The 13,596-nt window shown below is 59.7% G+C and overlaps 1 protein-coding gene across 1 annotated transcript in view; it reads left to right on the top strand.

Annotated features, from left to right (window-relative positions):
* LGR6 (leucine rich repeat containing G protein-coupled receptor 6) overlaps positions 1-4,080 on the top strand; it is a 98,539-nt gene extending 94,459 nt beyond the window's left edge. The window contains exon 18 of the mRNA XM_022562018.3: positions 2,757-4,080. Within this exon, the coding sequence (XP_022417726.1) occupies positions 2,757-4,012 (1,256 nt within the window). The 3' untranslated portion in view covers positions 4,013-4,080. The remainder of the gene's footprint in view (positions 1-2,756) is intronic.
* The last annotated feature ends 9,516 nt before the right edge of the window (positions 4,081-13,596 follow it).

Here is a 13,596-nt window from a genome sequence, read left to right as displayed (position 1 = left end):
TTGAAAGCCAATACTCGAGAGACAAGGTCGGTGGAAAGGAAAGTTTGCTTTACTTTGGAGGCTGGCAACCTGGGAGGGGGAGGGTGGACTCATGTCCAAAGGCCGACTCCCCCCACCGACAATCAGTGGGCAAGAGCTTTTACGGGGGAGTTTCAGGGATGTACAGGCAGAGGGAGGGGGCTACATGCAGAGACAGCACAGTCAGCTCTGACGGTCATCTTGAAATTGGTCGTCGGTGGTCTGACCAGCGTCATCTTGATTGTTTTAAGTACGGTTAGGCTTCAGTTCCAGGGTCCGTTTGTTCCCATTTCTTGAGGCCGGTTATCAGAATTGTGGCAGCTTAGGTCATGGCTACAGCCTGGTCATCATGTAGTTAACTTCTTCCAGCTGGCGGGGGCGGGTTTCAGCATCTATAAAACAGCTCAAAGGACATGGCTCAGAATATTATCTACAGCCCTGAGGACGGACTGAAGGCCCTTGACTTTGCTCAATGACTATTATTATTTAGTCCTTTGACTCTTTCCTTTGCTTCTGCGTTTTCTCACTTCTCTGATTAAACTTACTCTTTGGTTAAAAGCGACAAGAGGCAGGCGGAGGACATGGGTGTGGGGAGGACCACAGCGTCCTGCTCCACTGCAAGAGCCCCCGCTCTTCCGCGAGTTCAGTCTCTTCTGTCATTCCCGGGGAAGGGGCTGTCGCCCCCCTTTGGTGGCTGCTTGGGGGCAGCGGGAGCGGGGGAGGGGAGGGGAGTCAAAGCGACATTTACGAGTCGCCAGAGGTGATACAGCCAGGAGGAACTCTCTCTCAGCGAAGAGACCCCACTGCTCAGGGGGCGGGTGCGGGGCTGGCTCGTCTGAGACCCGCAGAGTTCGAGCAGGGCAGCACCCTGCAAGGCCCCCTTCTGCATCCCTCCCCACTCCATCCCAGGAGGGGTGCCGCCTCTCGTAGGTAAAGCTCTCCCAGGCGTAAAACACCGGGTGTCCCGGGGGGCTCCTTCCAGCACTGTCCGCTCCTTAACGGCTGAGGAAGTCTCCTTCAGTCTCCGCTAAATCCATCTTGCTGTCAGGAAACAAAAAAATTCCCCTTTGGTCCAGCCCAGCCTCTGTGTTTAGCGTGAAGCCCCAGGCCGCCCCGGAGGCAGCAGCGGCCACGGGAGCCGGGCCGGGAAGCGTCGGACGGACGAGTGGAAGGCAGCGGGTAGCGTCCCTCTCACCGGCTCTCCAGCCCCGCCCAGGCCCCGCAGCACACGCGCCCCGCGCTTCGCGGCTATAGCGCGCCCTCTAGTGCCCGCAGCGACAAGCGCACCAGCGCACCTGGAGGCGCAGGTGCGTGTTCACGCGGCCTCCGAAAACCGGTGATCAGCAGCGATGACGTAAAAGGGGAAGCTCCAAAAGACAAAATCCAACTTGCATTCACTTTTACAATAGCACATACAAATGGCCAAATAAATTCCGGTGTGCCCATATTCACTGCACAGACACCTAAAAACGTGTTTTTCAGTAATGTAACAATATGGGAAAGTGTGCATGATAAAACTTTAACTTAAAAAAGAGAATAAGAAACTATGGGACTTCCCTGGTGGTGCAGTGGTTAAGAATCCACCTGCCAATGCAGGCGACAAGGGTTCAGGCCCTCGTCTGGGAAGATCCCACATGCCGCGGAGCAACTAAGCCCGTGAGCCGCAACTACTGAGCCTGCGCTCTAGAGCCCGCGAGCCACAGCTACTGAGCCCACGTGCCACAACTACTGAAGCCCGCGCACCTAGAGCCCGTGCTTCGCTACAAGAGAATCCACCACAATGAGAAGCTCGCACACCACAACGAAGACCCAACCCAGCCAAATAAATAAACTTTTAAAAAGAGAGAGAATGAGAAACTAAACTCCCAGTTTAGTTTAAAAAATCTATATGTATTTCTTAAAACTGATAGAAAACATAGCAAAATGACGAGTCTCTCTAAGGAGCGATCATAAGCAGTTTTAATCTTTCCATGTTACATTTTCCAATTTTTCTACAATTGACATCTACTATTTGGTAATCAGAAAAAAAAAAAGTTTAAAAAATAGCTGTCACAAATCCTCTCAAGTCCCCAGGCCGCCTAGCAGCACATGGAAGAACAGGAGTCCAGGTCAGGATGGATGAAGGAACAAAGGTCCAAAGTTACAAGGTGGTTTGAGGACAGGGCCTGGGGAGAGAGATGGACAGCGCCAGGCTGTCCGCCATCCAGTGCAGAACCAAACGGGAAAACCCCAGGGGCCACCTGCCCTCTGATGTTCTCCGTAGGCTTTGCCCCCAACACTGACCCAGTCATGAGCATTAAATGTGGCCGAGGAACCAGGGAGAGCCCACCTGGCCAGGCTCCTCGTGGCAGGGTCCTGGGTGCCGCTCTGCGGGTTGGCCCCAGCCTGTCCCTAGGGCTGCTGCCCTGGCCACTCCTCCAGGCCAGCCTGTCCCTTCCTTGCTCTGGACGCTGCTCTGTGGGGAGGGCTGCTCTGCCTGATGTTTCCCCAAGGCTGGTCCGTGCTGCCTTAGTCTGTACCGCATGTGCGTTTCTTACGTGTCTGTGCCTCCGTGTTCTGGACTGGTGTCCACCCTCTGCAGCTCGTGGAAGAAGCCCTGCTTCTGTGTCCCCTCTGCTCCTCCCCCAGACCCACCAGGAGCCCTGAGACTCCCGGTGGCCTGCAGGGCTGCCCTGCAGATGGATGAGGCCATGTCCGTCCCGCGGCCCCAGGCTAGAGTGTGGTCCTCTCTCCCGCAGGCCCCTTCAAGCCCTGCGAGCACCTCTTCGAGAGCTGGGGCGTCCGCCTGGCCGTGTGGGCCGCCGTGCTGCTCTCCGTGCTCTGCAATGGGCTGGTGCTGCTGAGCCTGTCCGCAGCTGGGCCCGGCCCCCTGCCCCCGTTCAAGTTCGTGGTGGGGGCCATCGCAGGGGCCAACACCCTGACCGGCCTCTCCTGCGGCCTTCTCGCCTCGGTGGACGTGCTGACCTTCGGCCGGTTCGCGGAGTACGGCGCCCGCTGGGAGTCGGGCCCGGGCTGCCGGGCCGTGGGCTTCCTGGCCGTGCTGGGCTCCGAGGCCTCCGTGCTGCTGCTGACCCTGGCCGCCGTGCACTGCAGCGTGGCCGTGGCCTGTGTGCGGGCCCGTGGGAAGGCGCCGGCCCCGGGCAGCTTGCGCGCGGGGGCCCTGGGCTGCCTGGCGCTGGCGGGGCTGGCGGCCGCCCTGCCACTGGCCTCCGTGGGTGAGTATGGGGCCTCCCCGCTCTGCCTGCCGTACGCCCCGCCCGATGGCCGGCCGGCCGCCCTGGGCTTCGCCGCGGCGCTGGCGATGCTGAACGCCTCCTGCTTCCTGGCAGTGGCCGTAGCCTACGTCAGGCTGTCCTGCGAGCTGCCCGGGGCCGAGCTGGAGGCCGTGTGGGACTGCGCCGCCGTGCGCCACGTGGCCCGTCTCACTTTCACTGACGGGCTCCTCTACTGCCCCGTGGCCTTCCTGAGCCTGGCGTCCGCGCTGGGCCTCGTCCCCGTCACCCCCGAGGCCGTCAAGTCCGTGCTGCTTCTGGCGCTGCCCCTGCCCGCCTGCCTCAACCCCCTGCTCTACCTGCTCTTCAGCCCCCACTTCCGGGAGGACCTGCGGCGGCTCCGGCCCTGCCTGGGGATCCCGGGGCCTCTCGCCCTGGCGGCCGCCGGCCAGCTGGAGCCGAGCTCCTGCGACTCCACCCAGGCCCTGGTGGCCTTCTCGGACGTGGAGCTCATCCTGGAGGCCTCCGAGGCGGGCCGGGCCCCCGGGCTGGAGACCTACGGCTTCACCTCCGTGACCCTCGCCCCCTGCCAGCAGCCCGGGGGCTTCGGGCCGGAGGGCAGCCACTTTGCGGAGCCAGAGGGAACCCGCTTTGGGAACCGGCCACCCGCCGTGGCCGGCGGACAGCCGCGGGGGGCCGAGGGGGCCGTGCCAGCGGGGGCGGGCCGGGCGGGGGCCGGGGCCTTCCAGGCGCCTGGCTCTGCCTCGGCCTCACACTTGTAAACGTCCTCTCCGTTCCCCTACGCCCCTCCCCTCCTGCCCCCTCCGTGAAGGACGCTGCTTGTAAACTAAACCCCACCAGATGGCCCCGCCCCCGGCCCCCGCTCTCCCAGGCCACCACCGTGTGTCCTTGGCCTGGGTTCCCCTCGGCCCTGCTCTGGCCTCTTCCCTGTCGCGTCTGAGGCTGAGGACCAGAGGTCTGGACGTTTGTCCGCTTAAGGGAAATGAGGGGAGCAGAGGACAGTGACGGGGGCGGGGGCCCGAGCGGCCCAGGATCAGATGCGACGGGCAGGGGACCGCACAGGGGCCAAGGAGGGGCCGCCGGGGCTTCTCCCCTTGCTCCAGGACTGGAGCACACGTGCTCTGTGCCCCGCTGGTCCTGAATATGCCGCTCAAAAGACTCCTGTGAAAACAAGTTTCTGAAAATAGGACATTGTGCCCGTTTCTTAGAGATTCAGGGTGCACGTCAGTGTGGCAAAGAGGCAGGAGAATCCCACAGCAGTGAGATCTGTTGAACTTGCTTTAAGCCAGTTCCCCAAACTATTGAACAATAGGTTTTGGTTTGCCGGTTGGGTTTTCGTGGAATATCTACTAGCACCTCACAGACCAGCCCTTGTCTCTCCCAGGGACCCCCTTTTGTACCACCTGGTGACATCACAAGAGGCCGCCAGTCTTAAAAGCCCGGTCCTGGGAGCCGGACCCTGTCGACCAGATGTGACCTTCTTGTCTCTGTTGTCCTGCCCTGAAAAGAGTGGGGAGCGGGCTGCTGTCCTGTGTTCCAAACTCAGACCCCAGCACGGGGCAGGTGGAATGGCTTCCAGCCACCAGAGAAGCTTCCGCCCTCATACGATGGAGGGTCCCTGGCTGCCGGCTGCCTTCCTGTGGTTCGCCATCTGCCATCTTCTGCCCCAAGCCTGGCCCCTCCCTCTGTGCCCCCAGGCCCTGCCCTCTAGGGGGCACAGGGAGCCCCTGGCCAGCGCCTGGGGGGGATGTTTGTGTTGCATGTTCGGTTGCAGGAAGCGTCACCCAGGCCTGGGACTCCTGGGCGCCCCAGATTGGCTGGGACCTTCTGCCTTTCCTGCCGTGGCCTCCCTCCCTTACTTTTTACCAGGGCACCCCCTCCCTGCCCCCAAATACAGGATGAGGAGTGAGAGCCGGGGCTCGGAAGAGGGTGAGACCTGTCCAGGGCACCCCGATGTCTGCCACGTCGGGATGGGAGTCGGAATCCGGGACCCAGCAGGACCCAGCGCTCCCCGAGTGCTGTCGTGGTCCTGAGCCAGCCCCCTAGGGCCTCCGCTCCTAGGACGACCTGGGAAGGTCCTTCTATTGATAGTTACATGGCCTGCGGCCCAGTGTCTGTCTCCCTGCCCTCCCCCCGAAGTGGAAATTCTCACAGGAGGCGCCAAAGCCACCAGGTGGGGTGGAGGGATGAGGTGGGGACCACGGTGGAACCGGCACATTTTCAATCTCATTCTAAGTCAGAGGCCAGGCTCTGAAACCAGACGTGCTGCCCTGGTGCCACAGAAGAGCCCCAGGGCCCAGGCATAGGGCCAGCCCCAGCAGGCGCTCGGTGGTGGTGGATTCATTTGTCAGCTGGTGACGTGAGAACCCCGGTCCCTGCACCTCCCGGGGTTGATCAGGGGCCTCTCGTGGAAGCAGGTTGCTCTGCTCTGGTGCTGAGAAGCAGTGACTCTTATGTGAGAAAGGAGTTCTCCGAGACGCCCCAGGGACGGACAGCAAAGGGGGTGTGATTTCGGGAGCCTCGACTTCTGGGAGGTCGTCCAGGCCCTTCCCTGTGTGGCCACCGTCCCCTCGGAGTCAGAGCTGTTGCTGGGTGGGCCAGGGGGAGGACGGCCCTGCGTTGGAGCCCAGGAGTCGTGGGACCCGTACCTGCATTGGCCTCTCCCACGAGGAGGGGCTGGGGCTTCAGGGCTGCAAGCTCGAGGGCAGCCCCACCGCTGTCTGTGTTCTGTTCCCAACCAGCTGGGCATTGGCCAGGGTTCCACCTTTTGGTTGGAGGAGAGGTGTTTGCCAGGAACTGTTTTTATTATTCAAAAGCCTCGTAGATGTTGTACATTCACCCAACACGAGAGGCGAAGTAAAGTCTCTTCGTGTTCGCCTGGCTTTCCTGCAAGTCTGCGTCAATCCTTGGTTCTCTCCGCTGTGATCAGTAGAAGATTATGAAGATAGGTATATCATCGATTAAACTCAACATCAAAAGCCAAATAATTCAATGCATGTAGATGCCTTTGTCTTGGATTGATGACATATTCCAAGATGGTGCCCACGGGGAAGTGTCCGTCCCAGGGGCCGTGGTGGTGAAGATGCTGGTTCCCGCCGCCCTGGCCTCTGACAGTGCTGCTGTGGAACACTCACGGTGCCCACCCGCCTCCCCGGACCACCTGCAGCAGAGGGTCCTGAGCAGCTCTGTCCACACCGTGAGGAAACCCCTGCTCAGGGCTGGGTGCGAGGCCGCAGTTACAGAGCCTCAGGCGGGGCCTTCCATTTGCCGTGGCCCCTCCACCTCGAGCTTCGAGCCTCCTTCCCAGCTTTGCCCGTCCAGGGTTGGGGAGTGGGGAGGACTGACGACGGTTCCCCGCAGGCCCGAGTAGGTGAGGACGGCGCCGGCCGTGGGACCCCTGACCCATTCTGGCCTCTGTGCTGGTGCACCCCGCCCGGGTGGGCCCCGGGCTCGCCGAGCTGTGAATATTGATCGGATCCTTCTGATAAAGAAGCACCAGTGGGCTTCCCTGGTGGCGCAGTGGTTGAGAGTCCGCCTGCCGATGCAGGGGACACGGGTTCGTGCCCCGGTCCGGGAAGATCTCACATGCTGCGGAGCGGCTGGGCCCGTGAGCCATGGCCGCTGAGCCTGTGCGTCCGGAGCCTGTGCTCCGCAACGGGAGAGGCCACAACAGTGAGAGGCCCACGTACAGCAAAAAAAAAAAAAAGCACCAGTGAAGTGAAGCCCCCGGGTCCCCCGGCCCCTCTCCTCTTCTCTTTGGTGGGTCTGTGGACAGGGGGAGGGGGCTGTTCTGAGAGAGGAGGGTGCCCTGGGCTCTGGGGCGTCGGGGCACAGCCTAGGGGGGTCACCCTGCCCATCCAGATTTAAGTGCCTTTGTGCACCTGGCACTGGGTTAGAGAGAACGCCCGAGCCATGGGGTTTCTATCCTCAGACTCTGAGCACCCTGGACCCTTCCTGACACTGCGAACCCCAAATACTCCTCTTGCTTTTCTGTCCTTGGCTGACCGTCTCAGCCTGCTTTCTGCCCTGGGAATCTCCTCCCCCACCCTCTTTTCAGACTGGGATGGTGTCCCCATGACCATCTGCCTTCTCAGGGTGGGGGAAACGGATTGGGTTCCAGGAAAAGCTGCGACCCTTGGGTGAGCTGCCCCGGCCAGTGCCCGACTCCCTCACGGGAGAACAGCGGTGCACTCTGGGGACCCAGCCCCACCCTCCTTCAGGTTGCAGCTCCGACCCCCATCCTTCCGGCCCATCCGCAGGGGAGGCCACTCAGCTGCCCTCTGTACACGGCTCCGGTTGGGAGGAAGGGTGTTTCTTAAAAGGAAATCGCATAGAGCAGGAAGGGAGGCAGAATCTCAGCAAATGGAAAACCAGAAAGAGCAGCGGGGCTGGGCTCACGGGTCTGAAGCCCGAGGGCTGGGCTGGGGTGAGGCCACGCTGAGATGGCGGAGTGTGAGCTCCCCGGCCGCCCTGCCCCGTCTGCAACCTCTTCCACGCCCCTTCAGTTCCTTAGTTTTGGACAAGTATCAATAATACACTCACGTGGTTCGAAGAGCACATATCTTTTCAACTGTCCCCCCATGCCCGCACCCTGCCGCCGTCCCTGACCCTCACCGGTTACCACCACTACTGGTTTCTTCTACATCCTTCCAGAGTTTTTTCCTGCACGAGCACGTGTAGGAAAGCATGTGTATTCTTATGCATCGTACCGCAGCGCACCACACTTCTGCTTCTGCGTGTTCACCTAATACAGCCCGTATCAGTGGAGAAACGCTCTCATCTGGAAAGAATCCTAGCTGATCTCCTGTTATGTAGATGGAGCATACACTTTATCCATCCCCCTTCATGGGCATTTGAGTTGCTTGATCTTTTGCTCTTACACACGACACTGCAGCCACTGGCTGTGTGTCCTTCACTGCACTTGTCATACACGCGTGAGGTACCTTCCCAGAAGCGGAACTGCGGGGTCAAAGGCCACTTACAAGTCACGACATCTTCTCTTGACCTCGTAGCTCCTTTTGACGAATAGTCTGTGTTTATTCATAAATTCTGCTTCCAGGGGCCTCCCTGTGAGCCCTGCTTTCCCTCGAGGCCCCACCCTGCATCCCTCGCTTCAGCTCCTGGGCTGGTGGCCTTGTTTTCTCTTGGGGTTTCCGAGGCAACGTCCTGAGAGGTTGAGTGAGAATCCGACTAGCCAGGTATCCTTCTCTCCACCAGGCCAAATCATAGATCAAAGGTCAACTGATGGGTTGACCACTCAGGCCAGGCCCCTACCCTGGTCCCCTGAAGGGCAGTGTGTGGACTGGTGTGTCTGTGGGGCCCCGCTAGAGTTTAATCCCAGCTAAACCACCTACTAGTTGACTGAATTTTGTCAGGTTAATCATCCTCCCCATGTAGACAATGGGAATAACGAGCTCAAACACTGTTAAAAGAATTTTAAAATAATTTATAAAAAGTGCCAGGACATCCCTGGCGGTCCAGTGGTTAGGACGGTGGGCTTCCGCTGCAGGGGGCCGGTTCGATCCCTGGTCGGGGAACTAAGATCCCACATGCCGCTGGGCGCAGCCAAAAGATTTTTTTTTAAAAAAGGTGGGGCTTCCCTGGTGTTGCAGTGGTTGAGAGTCCGCCTGCCGATGCAGGGGACACGGGTTCGTGTCCCGGTCCGGGAAGATCCCACAGGCCGCGGAGCGGTTGGGCCCGTGAGCCGTGGCCGCTGAGCCTGCGCGTCCGGAGCCGCAACGGGAGAGGCCACAGTGGTGAGAGGCCCGCGTGCCGCAAAAAAAAAAAAAAAAGGTGCCCAGTAAAGTATCTCATATATAAAAGAATAAATAAATCAAAATAAATGAGTACATGTAAGCAGACCCTACTCTCAAGGGGCCGCCTGGCAGGGGGATGGGAGCTAAGCCATCCCGTCCCTGAAAAGGGCCACCCTGACACTCAGCCTTGGGTCTGTTGCCACAGCCTCATCAGGAGGAGGCAGAGCCACAGACGCCTCAGTGGTGAGACCAAGGGCCACCGCGTACCCGCCCCTCTGGGGAGCAGCCCTCCGAGGGACCACAGTGGCTGAAGTTCCGTCCTGTGGCTTCTTTCTCCTTGGGATGGGCCTGTGCCTGGGATGCCTGTTGCTCTGGCCCAGTGGCTGCTTTCCTCCTTCTGGGAACATTGATTCCACTTCAGCAACTGCTCCCACCGCCCCCTAATGCATGCGGCTTGCAGGGGGACTCGGCTCCGGGTCCAGTGGGGGCCGTGACCCCGGCTTCTCGGCTTATTCTCTCTCTGCCACCGCGTTGGGTCCGAGGACGGGCTCCCATCTCTGGGGCTCCCAGGGACCTGGGGAAAGCATGACTGGACCCTTCGGTTAGTGAAGCGATGACTCCTTTGCTCGGGTGCGAGTGTGAGATCTGTCGCTTGGCTAGAGGAGACCCCTCTCTCAACACCCCCCGCCCAAAGCCTGGAGTAAACCCACTCACCTCTTAGCAACCCCTGGGGGAAGAGGGCAGCCGTGAATGGGCTTTGGACAGGCAAGGAGGGTGGGCGGGGTGGGCTGTCAGGTGGGGAGAGTGGTGCTGGGAGGGGCTCCGCGGGGCAGAGGGGGAGGGGTGGAGGAGGGTGAGGGCGGAGGGGCAGGAGACCAGCCTCCTGGCTTCCTCCCTGAACCTGACCCCTGCAGGCTCTCCCCTGGGAGCTCACAGGTGGCTACAGAATCACAGGACCGTCTGGCACAGCACGGGGACACGCCTTAGGGGGCATCCACGCCCCCTCCTCACCGGGTCGGGGAGGGACCGCCCCACAGCTGCCCGGGGCCGAGGGGCAGAGGCACAGAAGGCAGAACAGTGCCTGTGTAGTCGGTACGTGGGGTCGTGGAGTTGGTCCAGCCTGGGTTCAACTCCCAGACCTTCCATTGACAGCCCGCTGTCCTGAGGTTTTACTTGACTTCTCTGTCTCATTATCAGAAACATGGAAATGACAACGGTACCTAAGCTCTGAAGGTTATTGAAAAGATTAAAGGAGATTTTTCATGTAAAGAGCTTAGCTTAGTTCATGACACCTAGTAAGTACTTGAGAGATGTTAGATGTTATTACTTAATCCAAAAAGCGACGGGAAACTGGGGCTCTGAGCTGTCTTCCGGCTCAGCCTTGAGCACACTTGATACGGAAGAGGAAGGGTCCCCGGAGGAGCCGCTCCTAAGAAGGAGGCTGGCAACCTGGGCCTGGAGCCCGGCAGGAAGGCTGTGGGTTCGCAGGGGTCCATGGGTGACGGTGCCGGGGACCCTGGGCCATGAGAGAGGAGTGTCCCCTGGCACGGGCCAAGGTGGCTGGTGAGCTGTCAGCAGGGGGAAGCTGGGGGCTCCCCAGAGAGGACGTGTGCAAGGGGTCTCTCAAACATACCTCCGGGTCTGGGGAGAACCCCGAGACTAAAGCTCACCCCCAGGGCAGCTGCCTCTGCTGGGGGGGGGTCTGGGGGAAAGCGGCTCAGCAGGCCTTTCTCCAAAACCGAGCTGCAAGGTCCTGCTTAAAGGGAGGCAGCGATGGGTGGGAGGACGGAGGTCCGGCCCAGTGGGAGGTGGGGTCGGGGGAGAGGCAAGCCCACGAGGGGGAGAAACCGAGGGGACCTGTCACCTGATGGAGGCTGAGAGCTGGGGCGGATGGGAGCTCGGTGGCCCCGGCAGGAGCCATCCTGACTGGACAGAAGGAGAAAGTGCAGGCGTAGCTTCTGGGCACAGAGACCTGCGCCCACCATCCCACCTGTCACAGCTGCCCGGGCTCCCTGTGTGGGATCCAAGCCTCCCAGCGGCCAGTCAGCCCGGGGGCAGGTTCTGGAGCCACAGCGCACCCCCCCGGCCCCCCCGCCCCCCGTCCTTCCCTCCCCCAGGCTGCCCCAACCTAAACAGGGCAACCTCGGGGAGCTGCTAGCTGATGGAAAAATAACTTGGCTGGGAAAGGAGCTTTATTTGTCTGTGCCGAATTCCCGCCGCAGCCGAAGGGTAAAGACCTAGCCTCAGCCCGCAAGGTGGGTGGTAAATCTGTTCTTACTTAGATTTTGGGGAGCCGCGGGGGCAGCAGGAGAGGATACTTGGAATCCGCAGTGTCTCTGGGATCAGTCACGTCATCTCCTCTCCGACTCGGGGGAACGGCGCAGCTTGCCTGTCCTGGCAAGCAGCGCTTTGGGGCCTTATGTGGCTGGCCCGTCGTCCCCGCCCCCAGCCCCTGCTAAGCTCGCGGGGTCGGCCCCGTGCTCGGCGCTCTGGGTGCAGCACCCCGGTCAGCCCCCACAACTGTCCCCCGCTTCTACAGGACAAACCCAAAGCGTGGAGAGGTTGAGCAGGGCTCTGGGGGCCTGGGCCGGCCAGGGTCTCCTGGACCCGTGTTCATACTTTTGATGCTTTTCCATCCTTCCCTGGGCTGCGGGCGGGGCTGGGCTTCCTCATCTCCCTCTTCTCTCACTTCTGTTCTCTGCCCAAGTCCCGTGTACTTGTTAACCCAGAGATGGAGGGATGGCTTCTAATTAATGACTCCTGGCTTTGGTATTTCTTGCAATCAGTGCAAAGGCTCTTGTGGCCACTATGTCCCAGCACTTGGAGTAGACACACTGGCAGACGGGTACAGGGCCATGAGGTACACCAGGTAATGGCCACGGCTCCTTCCGAGGGGCCGGACAAGGGCGTCCCAAGGCAGCTACGTGGGCTGAGACCATCCAGGCAGAGTCAGGTAGGGTCAGGGGGATGGCACAGGCCAGAGGGGCTGGCGTGCTGAGACTGGAGGGGGCCAGTGCGGCTCAGTGTGGTGTACAGAGCGGAGGGTGTGCGGGGAGGGGAGGCTGAGGGAAGGCACTGGAGGGTTTTAGGAGGAGGTGCAATCTGGCTCTTTCATCATCTGAATTTGTTCTTGCTGCTGTGAGGAGCATGGACCGCAGAGGGTCCAGGCTGGAGGCCAGGGGACAAGGTACCGGCCGTGATGGCAGTGCACGTGAGAGACTTGGTGGTGGCCAGCTGTCGAGGGGGCTTGTCCTTTCCCACAACGACCCCTAAGGCCATCCCGCTTCACACCTGGCCTGTACCCCATCGGCACCATCAGCACTTGGTGTCTCCCTGCCACAGCGGCTGGTTTTTCCACTGCCGCTGGATGTGAACAAGAAACACACGACCCTGAGGGCTGCTGGTGGTCACTCCAGGAGGGGAAGAAGCTGAAGGAGGGGACAGTGAGGACGGATGGCAGGTGCGAGAGACACAGCCTCTGAACCACCGGTCCAGACGCCCGCCCTGGCCCCAACTCCCGGTAAATAGGGCAGAGAACTTCCCGGGTATTATCAGCAGCCAGTTGGATCTCACAGCTGAAAGCATCCTGGCTGATATACTAATTGCATTTAGAAACCCCAAATCTGACTTAAATGTGCCCAAGTATAGGAGACAAGCCTGGAACAAAATTAATTCCTAGGCTTTAACAAGAGAACAGTAGCTGATTTTGAGAAATGGGTTCAAGAATTATGTAGAAGTTGGAAATTTATGAAGTGGGGGGGGGACACAGAGGAAATTTACATTTTCGGTTGACGCTGTCGTCTGTCGCTACCACTCCTGCTCTAAGGCAGGCCACTGCCGAGCGCAGGGCGGTTCCGCAGCGGATGAAGGGAAATCGCTTGCTCGCTGGATGCACTCTGCGTGCACGGTGCCCAGCCTGGCACAGGACTACCAGCCTGGGATACAGGCGGGACGTGACAGTCTCCTTCTCTGCCTAGGCGGCCCCAACATCTGCTCTCATTCGGCACCTCGTTCCACTTCAGCCGACTTCCGCCCAAATCTGTTTTCTCCGTCATCTAAACGGAATGATAAGCACAGGCCCAAGTGTATTGTAAAGTCACGAGCAGGGATTCGAGCTGGCACCTTAGTACTTGCCGTGAAATAAAGCTAGAGACAGAAAGGATTGTGAAAATCCATGTAAATCTGTACGATTATCTGGTTAATCCCATGCCTGATTTTCTCACCATTATATTATTCTAAAACACTTGGCACACAGCAGGTGTTCAGTCGCTATTTGTTGAACAAACGAAAGTTATACCACAGCCACGTAAGTTAAGTCACAGAAAGTGCAAACTGCAAGAAACGTTAACAGAAGGGTAATTACCTTATCCCCACACTGTGTTTAGGACTTCTGAACACCTAGAATCCCGGAAGCGTGACGGCCACCGAACTGTCTCTGAGGCTATTTGACCCCCACGTCCATCATTCAGTGTCCTGAGTGATGCTGGTGAGTTGGCAAAATAAAGGACAACAATTCCAAATATTTTCACATTCTTACTGTATAGCTCTCTGGCCAGTTTGCTCCCAGACACACATTCAGGATAAACACA

This window comes from Delphinapterus leucas, chromosome 1 (assembly GCF_059928025.1).
Source record: "Delphinapterus leucas isolate spDelLeu-1000000601 "Yukka" chromosome 1, BTC_Dleu_Yukka2, whole genome shotgun sequence".
Lineage (NCBI taxonomy): Eukaryota > Metazoa > Chordata > Mammalia > Artiodactyla > Monodontidae > Delphinapterus > Delphinapterus leucas.
The sequence above is the reverse complement of the archived record's forward strand: the minus strand, read 5'-3'. Positions and strand labels throughout refer to the sequence as shown.